Here is a 15,329-nt window from a genome sequence, read left to right as displayed (position 1 = left end):
CTCTCACGAGCAGGGCCCTCATCCCTCATGTGCTTTTTCTCCCTTACTTATACTATCATGTACTCCTAACTCTCCAATTGGCACCTAACACTTGGTTGCTTATGCCCTGCTGTTTGTGGTTTGTAGCAAAGTTTATAAACCATGTCCTTGTCCTGCATTGTTTTGTACTACTATTACTGTTTTTTCTTGTGTGCTCATTTATGTACTGTGTAAGGCGCTGCATAACCTTTGTGGCGCCATATAAATAAAGGATAATAATAATATCATCGGCCAGTGCGCACTCTTTCCAGATCTTACATGTTACACATAAGATCTGGTGATGTGATGTACGATCCCATGCAGCGCTATGCAGGGGGCGGGTTGGACAACGGATTGCTCCTTGTGTGGGGTCCACCCAATATGTCTTCCATCGGATCAGCCGTCGTGTCAAGGTGCATATCGCATCCGTGTATGGGGGCCTTTACTTTACAGATCTGCTCATCTTTCAGACTCGGCTGGCAACTCGATGTCCAATTCCAAAATGAGAATCCTTACCCAGTCCAGAGTGTCCTTAGGCACTGATTTGGTCTAGTTGACACAAAACTACTGTATAATCTTGATGTCTTACATTTTCCTTTGGATATTGCAGAAGTAACCTCCCCATTAGCTATCCACACCATTTATGGTTTCTCCATCTTCCTTGCTTTTTTTTTTCTATTACAATATAATTCTGCAACACAAATGGCATATACTAACCATCCCACTTTAAACTGATTATATTTTTGACATGGAATATTTAGCATACATACATATATACATACTGTATATACATACATATAGTCGGTCCAAAATAATATAGAAAAGCATGTAGAGATGTTCTTACTACCTACCCAGCTACATGTAACAAAAAGTATCCATATAGTGCTCACTGTTGATTTTCACAGATTATATTTATCCTTTTAATAACAGTTTTCCAAAAGAACACACAGTCTTTCATTATTTTAAGGCTCTAATTTGTCTGCTGCCATCTTGTTCTCAAATCTTAGTTTAGCAGCAAAGTTAATTAACACCTTTGTCTTTGAATAGAGCATATTTCACATATGCTAATTGAGAAAAGCTTTCCAAATATAAGTTGTTAAATGTTTTCATGGTCTTAATAATCAATATGGCTACCTGTAGGCTCTTTGAAGGATATATGATAAAGTTTGTTTCAGTCCATCACAAGAATGTAGCTTTCTTCATGTGACGCTGAAATATAAAAACAACAACAACATTCTATACATAAAATTGGCAAAAGCAGCAATGAAAGTTTATTTTCTGGATTATACTAGAACATCCTCAACTAAGAGAAGACAATGGCATCAATTTAGGATAAACTTGGAACAAGAAAGACTTTTTGCATGTGTTATGTTAGTGTCTATAATTGTATACCCATAAATGTTAATAGAACACCGATCATAGGTTGAGGCACTCTCGCCCTATTTTTTTGTGTTTTATAAATAATGTCACTTTCCGGAGTGTGAGAGTCTCTTACTTACCTTTTCGATCTGTCTCCTGGCTTATGCTAAGGTCCTCTGGTCTGCGGTGTCCCATGCTGACCGCCTGCAGGCTTCGGTGCATGGCCACCGTCATAATGGGTGCAGTCACCTGACCGCAGCTCTGCCAATCTGGATGCTTTGTCTCTTCACCTAACTTTGACAGCCATTCAGGATCCAGCAGTCTCTAATTAAGCAGAGTCTGGAGCGTTAGCCAATTACCAGTACAACATTGTTCTTGCCAAACGCCATCCTGGTCTAGCAGCGTTACAGACTATCCCATGTTCTTGCATCTGCTATTGCTACTCCTAGTTAGCCGATCCCAGCCTGGCCAATACTGGTTCCAGTCCAATACTGTAGCCAGTCCCAGCCCTGCCTTTTGCAGTTCCAGTCCGGTCTTAAGTAGCCGGTCCCAGTCTGGCCAATATCGGTTCAGTCTGCTCCTAACTAGCCGGTCCCAGCCCGGCCAATGCCGTTTCCAGTCCGGTCCAGTAGCCGGTCACAACCCGGCCGTTATTGGTCCCAACCTCATCACTACATACCAGTCCCAGCCCATTGATTTCACGCTATATCTCCTCATATTAGAGTTTATACCTCCTTTGACTATCATCTGCTAAAAGTTATTCAGTGCCTCTCTCTTTATTCCTATTTATACTCCATGCAAAGGAACTTTATTAAGCACCCTAGCTTTCTTCACAAGGCATCTAGTCCAGCTCCCGCCATAAACTCCAGTCCATGTATTAGAAAATACCAAGGCGTGATATAATATACAATGTTTATTTTGTCATTATTTTTTTTCTATAAAGCAGTTACAAAGTCCACATGCAGAACTCACCATGAAACTAAAATGCAATTATTTATGTCTCTTGTGTAGTCTCTTTATCTCCTCCCCTTATTATACATGCACAGCAATCCTCTCCCAATAACATAGCTTTGTAGCATAATGTAGTGTCAAGTGGTCAGTCTGACATCACTGGGGCAGGTTATGATGTCTGGGGACATACCCTGTACGTAGTTAATAGTTGGCTTATGTACACCCGATATACTGTACAACATTTGTTTTTTTAAAGGGGAAACAACATTTGTATTTTGTGTGTGTATTTCATTTTATATGCAAAATACAAAATTAAAATTTATTAATAAAAGTCAGAAAACTATTCTCTCTAGTATATATAAGTCTAGTCACATTATTATGTGTCCAAATAGTTTTTTTTATTATGTGTCCAACTTTAGCATTTACCTACTACTAAAACTGTCAAGCATGATCTCTGCTATTCGGGCATTATCTTTGGTCTTAAGTATACAAATGTGTTATGCCTGTCGTACGTCTGGCGCAAATGCTACTTTGTTTGAGCTGGATGGTTTTGTAGATATGTCCGACTGACTATATGAATGAAAATTCTAATTTCTATGTTTGTTTAAGGTAGGTTTAGGACTCTATATGAGTCCTAAAAAGAGCAAAGAAAGAAATGACCACACTACTCCTTATACTTGTTCTGAGCTTTATGCAGTGGCATTTCTCGTACAGGCAATGTCTAGCACAATTAAGGAAAGTATTTTGAGTTTAGAATGCCTGCAAGATAAAGCGCAACTTTAGGGTGTTGTTAGATGATATTTGATGGAACTTATATTAACACTTCCACCGTAATTTTTTTTGTCTTTATCTGTGTCTACTTTTCTTTAAAATCAATCAAAGTATTATGTTTATATTTTGTTCACCCTTTAGGTAAGCTGCGGCCAATCTCTATGCCTGTAGAATACAATTGGGTTGGAGAGTATGAAGATCCCACCAAGATGAAACGAGACAGTAGAAGAGGTAAGTCCATGAGTCCAATAGAAGATTACACGTTTTGTGGATAAGTTTAAATTGACGAATTAAGTAGATCTTCTATTGATTAGATTGCAGCAGAAAGAATATATGGTTTATTTTGCCAGTACTATAGTACGTGTTATATTGTGGAAGTATAATATTTGGAAATATGACTTCAGAAAGATTACTTACCAGTGATGAAAACAAATCCAATACAGCTATGTGGTATATTCAGTAGTCTTCCCAATTATCAAAGTTCATGCATTATAATTAAAAATAATAAATATAAAGATAACGGAAAATAGCATTCTATTGCAGTGTATGCCTGTAGTCATTTGAGAGAAAGAGGTAAACAACCATATACTTGTCCACCAATGACGTTAGGATGATCAGTTTTCCACAGCAGTTCAGTCTTAATAAATACAAGGAAAACACTTGACCAGGGAGGGTGAACTAACAGAAAGAGCAGAGCAATGCTTTATAGTGATAATATATGGAATTGTTCTTGAAAGTAATGTATGTAGATCAGCTGGTGCAAGAGGATTCTAGATGCAGGTGTCCAGTGCTTTACTTTGCAAGAAACACTCTCATCGCTAGTGAATTTATGGTCTGATCTTAATGTTTACAGTGTATGACATAGTACAAGACAGATGTTTGGGTCAAAACTATTGTGTAGCCCTTTGCTATACTTTCCTCGAATGCCTAGGAGACTCCTACATTTTGAGAAGCCCTTCCAGACTACAGAAAAAGAATGCACTCTCTTTTACATCCTGCAACTTCCCTGGTGAAATGGGCAGAACAGGGGCATAGGGACACAATTTGCAGCCAATCAGATCATTTTAGCCACGCCCCCTCTGTGTGATACCTCATATTGTAGCATTGCACTGTGGGGGATTGGGCCACTTTGACCTGGATTGCATTGTCATCCCTCACCATTTTGAAACTTGCATCTCTGCATCCTCTTTGAGATTTCCCAGAAGGGAGATCAAAAAAATGGGCAAGTACTGTATGCCTTTACCCATACTGGTGAGAAATCAAAAGTCCCAGGGTATCACTAAAAGGTTTTGATAGTATGCAATGTTAGAATGATTGGACCTAGAGTGGGCCAGTACTCATTCCCAATAAGGCTGCAGTAAACAAGTAGGAGTCTGGTCTACCATTTCCTTAAACCTGACTTAGCAGGGAGTGTCAGGTAATTGATCTCAGATGATCAATTACAAGGAGAAAAGTTCCATTTAAATCTGTTGTATCCCTTGCCTTCCACCTCATTAACATCTGTGATACAAACCCCACAAAAAGGTAAAAAAAATAAAACCCATAAAAAACCTGTTGTAAATGTTTCTGCTGGCAGCACGATTGTTCAATTAAGTTTGTTTACAATATATTAGTACTTTGACAGAATTACAATATTGTGTATATTGTTTTGTTTTGTGCTGCATAGTTTGCTGTAGTTTAATCCACTTGTACCTGCATGCCAGCTTTTTCCAGAAAAACTGTGTGGTTGTAGATCCCAAGATAAAATATTATCCAGAGTAATGAGCTGCATCACAAGCAGTTGCCAGAGGCTAGCATTTCATATTCTAAGCAGCGTGTTCTGTGGCTTATCTCCCACCCACGTCGAGCGCCCAATATCACTTTGCTTTAAACTCCTGTATGGATACAGTTTTCCCTAATAGTATGAAACCTAATAACGTCAGTTGTTTAATGCTGCTGGGTGGGTGATCCATAGGTGGTATTCTGGAGCATTTAATATGATTGTGCCAAGCAAACCTTTTAACCTGGAAAGTTGGGACTTTTTATATATACTGTTAATGAAAATGTATACTTACTGAATACAATATATTACAATGAAAAGAAATGTCATATACTGTAATAGAGGCTTTGGTTGTTGTCAGGAATAGCGGGAACCACAGATAAGCCTAGGAGAGCTGCATTTGGACTGCAGGTGTTTATGTGAACAGTCCAGTTCTAAAATTATTCCTTGTGGTGTAGACATTTGAGTATTTTATGTAGGTGGATCCAACTTTAAAAGTTGCGTTATACTACTCACTGGCATTAAAACACATCAATTTTCATTATAGACCTTCTGGTGTGGAATGTATTATATATAATATAACCACTTTCTGCTGCTAGCACTGCGAAAAATGTGTCAGTTATCAGTTTTCTCGCATGAATATAACAGTATGTTCTGAAAAGTCTAACCGCCGCAATCTGATAACCTCCTGCACGGTGCTCAGAGAGCATATGCTTCACGTTGTGGTTAGAAAATGTTACAATCTTTCTCAACATTGTAGATTGTCTCAAGGGCCTATAATTTAGGTCTGATGTAATATTTTTTTGCTTGAAATGCATTTAAACTGTCGGGAAAATACACCACAACAGTACAATGAATGGAGATCCCAAATGTATCCTTTGACATTGTCCCCTACGGGTAGAAGTCATATTTCTGTATCTGAGCATAAATGAGTTTTCCTTTATTCTCCAGTGTTTCAATATTATAATAAGATATTATCCAAATTTTCATTTACAAATTTTTCATCAAAGTAACTTGAGGTCCTTGAAGTTTTTCTTTCCATTTTGCTTAGAAAGTTCTCTACTCCGGTACATGAGCAATGACAAAATAATTCAGGAGGAGTTTATGCTGCAGAGAAGCACCAAAAAAGACACTGGGAAGAAATCTAAAAAGAAAGGAGAAAAAAATTCAAGCCCAACTCATTATGCCCTAATTCCTGGAGGACAGATGGACTCACTGCGGCAAGAAGTTGTCAGTCCGTCTATAGCAGATACAGCCTCTTATCATGTGAGTACTATGGGTTTTATTTTTTTTTATTTTTTGTTCGAATAAGCGTCACAGCAAATAATCCAGGACATTACTCTGACTTGTATAAGTAAAAGAATAGGTTATTGTTAAACAGTAATCTCACCAGCTGCTTCATACACTGCAGCAACATGCTCACCGCTGAGTCCTGGCTCCATTTCGATGCCTGCCGCTCTTTGATGCAGTGCGCCACTGGGCCCACACAGATGACTGGAGGTGTGGCCAGGTTGCAGGAGCCTGTCCATGGCCACTGCGACCTTGCACTAGTTTGCAGCCAGCCATGATGGAGAGAGGCGCCTTCACTAATGTTGCTCTTGCCCGGACTGGCCTCCCCGGGAGCTGGCCAGGTTGGGGCAATATGTGCAGCAGTGTGGGGGCCCCCAAATGTGTGGGGGCCCCTGGATGACCACCCCGTCCACCCCACCCTCCTATAATCTGGCCCTGCCCATGCCCATAAAGGCCATCAAAAAAATAAACTTGTCCCCTCGCGGGCTCACTTCGCTCGCCACTCTTCGCCACAGGTTTATATTCCCCCTTTATGTCCACGTGGATAGTAGGGAATGACGTTGGACAGTAACTGATGACGTCAGAGTACAAATACTGAAGGGGATCTATCCACTTCCACCTAACAAGACAGCAGTACAGTATGTCATCTTCTCATGTCTTGGATATATGAGGTGGAGTGGGCTTGGTCATAGCTGTGGAAACTGCATGAAATGTACAGTACTACACATGAAAGTGTAAAAACTAGTTCTGAGAGGTTAAATAAGACACTCATTTAGTGGGGGGGTTTTCTATGGATTTGAAGTATTTGAGAGCAAAATATATTGTGATAATTTTTTAAGGAGCGTTTTAACAGTGCAATCATAGGTAAATCATAATAATAAAATCATGTTGCTTCAGATCAATATCTGCAAGTTTGCCATAAAGATGATCTATGTAACACACAAAAATAATTAAAACTCTGCCTACCTTTTTTTCTTTATCCTCCTATATTTACTAACTCTATTTCTGTAGATGTAAATCGTTTTATTGACATTGTCATGGATAATGTCAATAAAGGTATATTAGAAAAATCTGGAAAAAAACTGAAAAGTTGGGTTTATACTTATTTGTAGAAAACCGTATTTGTAGTTTTCTCCTACAGCAACAAAAACAAGCTAAATAAAATGTAATTATTTTTCATAAAACGATCTCGTCATTATCGATACTTAACCTCTTGCTCGGAATTCCAGGAACATTGCACATTAAAACCTCTTGTAGATGTTGCAAAATAATAATTACAGTTGAGGTTTTTTTTTTTACACAAATATTACTGAGTTACCTTCTCCAAATGAAAGAATGTAGTTCAGTATAAATATGTAAAGATAAACCGATGCTTACCTAATCTCCAGAGAAACTTGCGGATATCGAGTAGCCCTCAGACATTCCAGGGAGAGTTGTCTAGTCTTCTGCATGCTGTTCACTGACCCACTCTGCATTAGGGATGGCCATCGATGATTCATTGTTGAATATTTTTACCATCGATGGCTAAGAACCAATTGTTCTTAGTCACCAATGAACGAGTGGGAGCTGATGGTTTTTTTTTTTCTGGACAGAGCTTAGCCTTGCCCCCAGCACCGATAAGTCCCACGACTGTTTTGGCCATCCCTACTATGCATGGCTTGATGACCTCATTCATTTTGAAGTGTCATTATGGTCCTGCCCCCTATTTAATGCTGGCAATGGCAAGAGGTGTGGCCAGTGTGATGCAATTGCGATGCTACGCCCCCCACATTTTCCATCTTGCAGCTTCAGTGTTTGTAGAGCCGTAACTAGGGGTGTGCGAGCAGTACCATCATGCTGGGCCTAGGGGGTGGCACCATTACTGCACAATGGCACCTATATTTGGCTTGCAGGGTACTTGGAACAGAGAGAGCTGCCGCAGAGCACAGCTTATTTCTTGTCCTGGCAGCCCCGTTCCCATGACTTGAAGAGGGGCAGTGCCAGCCGGGCACATTATCTCATTATCTTGTCGTCAAGTATGGATAACTTATTACTGTATGGGATGTCACATAATCACGGTTTGAACCTTGTTAAAAAATATATATATTTGGGAGGGTTTACATATCAATGAGAGAATAATTCTACATCCAGTGAAAAACTGACATTTTCACAGCATTTAGTCATTCTACCTACAGTATTTATCAAAGTCTGCAGGATGTGATGGGCTTCATTGTCATAGGACATCATAGGGGCTCCGATGCAATAACCTAACCAAGCAAAATGACAGTAGATGACAATATCAGATGCATTGCAGAGAAAAATAATATTTTATTATTTTAATAAAGCATTTTTCTACTTATAATGATATTTTAAGTTATATTTCTTTTCTTTTTTTTAAAGATTTTTTATTGTTGATTATTTTTGCACCTAGAAGCCAGAAACTGGGCTGCAGTTACAATGCGCATGTGAGACCTGGAAATGCTGGGTCATACACACTAAGATGGTGATGCAATAAACAGCGGTTTACTGCTGCTGGCCAGAATAACCAGGTAGCTAATCCCTTGCCCCATTTACTTATTTCGATTTTCATAGACCTGAAACCTCTTTGAGCAGCGATGGGGGAAAAAATAAGACCCTTTTGGGGCTATTTTTAAAAAGACCCCCAAAATGCAAGATTTCAGCAAAGGTGATGTTATGCGTGCCATACAGCAGAGTCCCACCGCAGATCCGATCAGGGCAGCCATTAGAAATTGTGGGGCCCGGTTCTGTCAAAATAGGCAGCCCCCCCCCTGTGTTTCTGCAACTCAAGCCCTGCAGTGTCTCTCCAGTTCCTGCCCAGCCCCTCTTCTGTGTCCCCAGCCCCCTCTTCTGAGTCCCCGGCCCTCCTCCTGCATCTCCAGCCACAGCCAGCCCCCACACTTAACTTCTTGTTGCTCAGAGTCCTACTCCTCACGTGACGTGACTCCTCTCTTTCAGCTGTACCGTGTGACATCATTACGTTACACGCCGGGTCTAAAAAAAAATATCTTTACTGCACGGCGGTGGGTGGGCAGTGGATTTGGGCAGCGAGCAGGTAATCAGTTGGGGTGATGGGTTCTGTGAGAATGCAGGCGGGCCCCCCTCCCTATCCGGGCCTGGGACTCCAGTCCTGCAGTCACCCTCTGATGGCGGCCCTGGATCCGATGATCGGCTATCAAAAATGCTGATCTGCAGACATAGATGATCAGTGATATGTCAGGGAATCGGGGAAAACCAACATGTTTAAAATCCCCAACTCGCTGATTCCATCCAATTTCAGGGCGGAATCGGGGAATCGAGATTTTCAAACATGTTGGATTTCCCAGATTGCTCAACCCCACTGTAAGCAGAATGGGGAATTGGGGCAATCCATCTCAGATGTTTGTGCCCCATTAAATGTTTGATATGGTGTTTTAATTTCTGAAGTTAAATAATCAATTGTCTTAGGAAGTAAATCTTTACACGTTTGTTCATTTCCTTTTTTCATCATCTATTAATATGCATTTCATATTACTAAACATTTATTTCATAGAGAAACACCTAAAAGGAAATGCAAATCATAGTTTGTCATTTAGGTCTGCAGCTGATGAAGGAGATCATATGTTGCTGTATCAGATAACACATTTATAATGGCTGATGATAAATGTTGTAAAATTTCTGTATGTAGACACTGCCGTTACTGCATAATTTTATGGTTTACTGCTATGTACTTATTATAACACAATGCAGAAGATTTCACAGAAATTTCCGGCAAAGTGCTAGTTAGCACTTCAGATCGCAGTCCCTATTATTATTAATGGTGTCTACTATATAATCCCTATGTACCAAACTTTTTAGTATATGTAAACTGCTTTAAGCCTATGGAGGCTTTACTTGCAGGAGAGAGATCTTCCGTTCTCTCTCCCGCAGCCACCGGCGGGCGGCGGTAGCTTACAGTGTGTGCATGCGCAGTGTCAGCTTCCCTCGGAGAAGTTTTTCACAATTGTGAAAGTGTTCTACAAAATGCCGGGGATGTAACTTGTAGGGACAGCGGTTATAACAACAGCTAACCCTGTGAGTTTCCCTTAGTACATAGCAGGGATATTTTCATTAATATTGAATATATCCACTGCAAAACGAATACTTAATAATCGTGGCAGTGCCGATACTATAAATAGATAAACCCATAACATTTGTAAATGTTTCATGCAAACATCCTAGTTTCCTAATAAATAAGATACTGTAATGAAAGCTGTATGCATCTACCATTCTGTTCACAATGTCTAACTGCCTCACAATACTCAAGATTGCTGATACACTGTAACTCTCACATTCCCTCAGTCTGCTACAGCTTCAGGACATTCAAATCAAAACAAAACTCAGACATCTGACAGGCTTAATTTATATCAATAAATATTGTAAGTTGCAGAGCCATCCACATCCCATTGCCCCCGGTGCTTCATACTATACCACATAATATTGCTCGACACCTTCTGTCACCATGTTGTGTAAGAGTCCTCACACATCTCAAGTTTTAACTCCGAAAAGCACATCCTGTCAATATCTCTTACATACAGTAGATTACAATTTTAAATGTGTGGCATAGGAAAGTCTATTTTATTAAACATAATCATTTATAAATATATTTTAGTTAGAGATGTGCACAGGCCCCCGTGTTTTGGTTTTAGCTCTAATTCTTCATTGAGTTTTGGTTTTGCCAAAACAACCCTCACCTGTTTTTGGATCTTGATTTTTTTCAAATGTATAAAAACGGCTACAACCATGAAATTTGGACCTGTTTTTGTTCCTACAGTAATATTAACCACAATAACAATAATTTCAAGTCATTTCCAGTCAACCTCACAGTTCACAATATTGTTCAGCAACATTAGCCAAAGGATGGCTGGCTAAACTAAGCAACAGAGCAGCAGTACACACACATGGCAGTTTAAAAACACATCTGTGAAACATTGCTGCACAGCAGTAGCAGACAGGATGGCATACAAAGAATGTTTTAATTAACAAAGAACCAGATCACAGAGGCCCGAGGGCAGTACAGGGAAATGGAGGTGTAGTATGTAGTGGAAGGCGGGTAATTGATTGATTAAGAAAATTTCATTTGAGACGTGGCTTTGTGAGAGCAGCAACTGTGTAGATAAAAGACCATCAAAGAATACAGTGTTAATAGCCAAGGATTCCTGACAAGGGTTGCAAGAGAAGCTGGCCATACTACCCCCTCCTTCCTAATTGGGTAACACATCCCTATAGTACATTGATGAAGTGCATCTGAGAGTATGAGTAGAACGTGCTCAGAGGCATACGGGGAGGTGGAGTATGTAGTGGAAAGCAGGTAAAAAAGAATGATTAATTAATAAAAAAATTTTTTTTTAGGTGTGGCCTTTTATCTTCTTGTTTATATGACCGAATAATACTAAATATGCTTCATAATTCTGTTGTATTTTTATATTTTGTGAGGCACTACATTATTTCTGGTTAAAATGTGTTACAATTTAGTTGTGTTAGAGCAATAACAAATAAAAATGTTTGTCTATGCAAAAAAGATGTAACTAATGGCCCCAAACAGCCCTTAATGAAAAGAAAAGCAGTCCACGATGGAATTGTCCTTGGGTAATGTTTTACCCACACTTATGCTGTGTATTAAAAAGGACATGCACAGTTTAATAAACCAAGCATTTCAGCAAACAGGGACTTCCACATTTGTGGCTGAAGTGCTTGGTTTGTTTTGGACCCCTCAAAACAAGCTCCCAATGGGTTTAAGGTGGCTAACAGCATTGATCATCATCTCTACACTGGGAAGATGTCATTATAATTTTCATCCTTCTCACCATCAACAGTGTTAACATCTTCAAACAGTATTAGCTCATCCCCACTGGAATCCATCATTACAGAAGTTGCTGTGCTTTGTTGCAATTGTCGGCATAGGTCTTCATCATAGAATTTGTAGTTTGTTTTTATGAACATGAGTTTTTCCAGATATTGAAAAAATAGTTTCCTACGCCAATTGCTCACAAGGTTCCTAGCTGTGCTAAACATTCTTTCCAAGTCCACACTGGCGGGGGGGGAGGGGCAGATAAGGCACACCAAAGCTAGTTTGTACAAGGGGATCCACATTGCCTTTTTTCCTCCCAGTAATAAAAAAAAACTGTGTGACATGCTAATTTGTACATTGTCAGTAAAATAATTCTCCACCATCCTATTGATACTTAGTGTATCAGATTTAATCTCGGTAGAGGTGTAAATAATTGGCAATTCTTTTAAGCCTAACCATATGTCAAAATAATGTTTCACTTTGGTGCACTGAGTCGACTCATCATCCACACCCCCAGTGGGTCTCAAGGTCAGTTTTTTCTTGGCAGCAGCATTTGCAAGAGAAACTGATGCATTTTATGTAATCGTGTCATGTGCCATTTGAGCTGACAACTTGCTGGCAAGGAGCTCTTTGCATCTCTTAAGATTTGTGTCAGTTGAAAAGAAAGACATTACGTATGCGTTAAACCTGGAATCAAGCATGGTTGCTAAATTGTAGTGATCCAATTGCAACATCTTGACAACTCTTTGGTCCTGGTGAAGCGAATAAAGAAGTTGATATACAAGTGCAACATACTTAGCGGAATCACTTTGTTTAATCTCCTCCTTCAGTTTCACTAGCTGCTTTTTCAGTAGTTTTATTAAGGGAATCACCTGACTCAAGCTGGCAGTGTCTGAACTCACTTCATTAGTTACTACATCAAATGGTTTCAGTAGCTTGCATAAAACAGAGTGTATTCTCCAGTGTGCTGGGCTAAGGTGCATCCCCCCTTCTATCCCTGTGTCACGGCTTGTTGTGTAGGTTTGAATGGCTTGTTTCTGTTCCTCCATTCACTTAAGCAACCATCTGGTCACTACCTCTTGCTTCAGTTGGTAACATGGCAAATTGAACTGTCCTTGCAACTGCTGCAATCTTCTACAAATGGGATGAAGACTTTTGGAGGATGGCCTGGTGTCAAGAAGGGTAGCAAAGAAGCCACTTCTCTCCAGGAAAAACATCAGGCACAGACTGATATTCTGCAAAAGGTACAGGGATTGGACTGTTGAGGACTGAGGTAAAGTTACTTTCTCTGATGAATCCCCTTTCAGATTGTTTGGGGCATCTGGAAAAACGCTTGTCCGAAGAAGGAAAGGTGAGCGCTATCATCATTTCTGTGTCATGCCAACAGTAAAGCATCCTGAGACTATTCATGTGTGGAGTTGCTTCTCAGCCAAGGGAGTGGGCTCACTCACAAGTTTGCCTAAGAACACAGCCATGAATAAAGAATGGTACCAAAACATCCTCCAAGAGCAACTTCTCCCAACCATCCAAGAACAGTTTAGTGATGAACAATGCCTTTTCCAGCATGACGGAGCACTTTGCCATAAGGCAAAAGTGATAACTAAGTGGCTCGGGGAACAAAACATCGAACGTTTGGGTCCATGGCCAGGAAACTCCCCAGACCTTAATCCCAATGAGAACTTGTGGTCAATCCTCAAGATGTGGGTGGATAAATAAAAACCCACAAATTCTGATAAACTCCAAGCATTGAACTTAATTAAACTTAATGTAATTGTCAATAAAAGCTTTTGACACTTATGAAATGCTTGTAATTTTACAGTATACCATAGTAACATCTGACAAAAAGGTCTATAAATGAAGCATCAAATCTTGTGAAAACCAATACTTGTGTCATTCTCAAAACATTTGACAATGGCTGTACAGTAGATATGGCTGGCTACACAGTTATAGATATATTGCCAGTCCTATCGACGAGTGATATATATATGATAGCCAGTACAGCAGCGGGTGTGTACACCAGATATGTCTGTGAACAACATTGGTCCTGCATAACAGCTGATGCTGATATATAGCTGAATGGTGTGTGTACGGGAGACCCGACGACCGCCCATACACAAAATGTAAATGCCGGTCCAGTTGTGATATTAGCCCAGACATATTAAACAGATGATTGTAGTATATATACCTTACCAATCGGCCACTCTAACAGCGGATCGGTCTCCTGACCGATCTGTTGTCCTAGTGCGTACCCAGCATAACTTACAGATGCCACACTGCATTTACATGGTAGTGTGATAGTTTGCCTTAACTTAATTTAGAGCCAATTATGGTTATATACACTGTACCATTCTGGTAATGCTATTATGCGTTCTGATTGGTTCTATTCTGGACCGTCAAGAAAGGCAAATCCACCTTGTCAGTCATGTTTACTGCCTAGTTAAGAGACTATGGGCCTGATTCAGATGTAGATGGTATTGCAAGTAAGCGGCTGTGCAATACCGTCCAACTAAAATGATAATGTAGCAGGTGGTGTCTGTAGACGCTGATACGGATCACCACTGCGACCGTCACGATGGTTGTTGCTTTTTCCAGGCTGCGTAAGCCAAAACTTTCTCAGCCTGGCCAGCTCCTAGCCACTTGCGAGGTCAGGAAATCTGCGTCCTACGACGCAGACCCTGACCATGGCACTTTCAGGAAATGGGGGCACATGCCCCCATTTCCAGGAACTCAGTTCAGCGTTGCCCCTTCCCTGTCCCCAAATGGCGTTGCGGCTTGGAGGCATTGAGTGCTAATACACAGGACTCCTTCTGCACATGAATAGAACGGGTCCAGCACATGCGTACATCCACAAACATTGGGTATGTATGTAATCCATATGCTGCTAACTTTTTGATACGTTTATATCGATGAAGAACTAATATGGCTAATCCTCTAAGGAGACACTATCCTGGATACAGGACCTTCAGCAGTTTATGTGGATACCAGTACCTTTTTTTTTCATACAAAAAAAAAAGCACTATGTATAATGAGAATGTGTGTATGTAAGTTTTTGGGGAGGTCACTATGAGGTCTTTGACAACTTTGAAGAAGAAGTAGCCTTCCATGGCAGAGATAGGGGGTTCTATCCATGGGGTAAAATAATCTGTGTGCTTCACAAATCTGTACTTTAAATTAAAAAATTGCTAATCGCAGCGATTTTATACATTTGCTGGAAAAAGGATAATTAAATGTTATTCATGTATATCTTGCTTCAAAACACTCCATCATGTTACCAAAAACCTTTATACTGACAATAATATCCAACCTTTGTGGGCCAGCCTTTAATATTAAAGTTATACGGAAATGTATAAAAGAAGATCAGTGTATTTGTATGTA

The 15,329-nt window shown here is 40.0% G+C and overlaps 1 protein-coding gene across 4 annotated transcripts in view; it reads left to right on the top strand.

Annotated features, from left to right (window-relative positions):
- CNKSR2 (connector enhancer of kinase suppressor of Ras 2) overlaps positions 1 to 15,329 on the top strand; it is a 431,743-nt gene that overhangs the window by 274,364 nt on the left and 142,050 nt on the right. For all 4 annotated transcript variants that reach the window (XM_088451603.1, XM_088451600.1, XM_088451599.1 and 1 more), the window contains 2 exons: positions 3,241 to 3,330; positions 5,910 to 6,124. In XM_088451603.1, coding sequence (XP_088307729.1) covers positions 3,241 to 3,330; positions 5,910 to 6,124 — 305 coding nt within the window. The remainder of the gene's footprint in view (positions 1 to 3,240; positions 3,331 to 5,909; positions 6,125 to 15,329) is intronic.

This window comes from Taudactylus pleione, unplaced genomic scaffold, assembly GCF_031769625.1.
Source record: "Taudactylus pleione unplaced genomic scaffold, aTauple2 ptg000026l, whole genome shotgun sequence".
Taxonomy (NCBI): domain Eukaryota; kingdom Metazoa; phylum Chordata; class Amphibia; order Anura; family Myobatrachidae; genus Taudactylus; species Taudactylus pleione.
The sequence above is the reverse complement of the archived record's forward strand: the minus strand, read 5'-3'. Positions and strand labels throughout refer to the sequence as shown.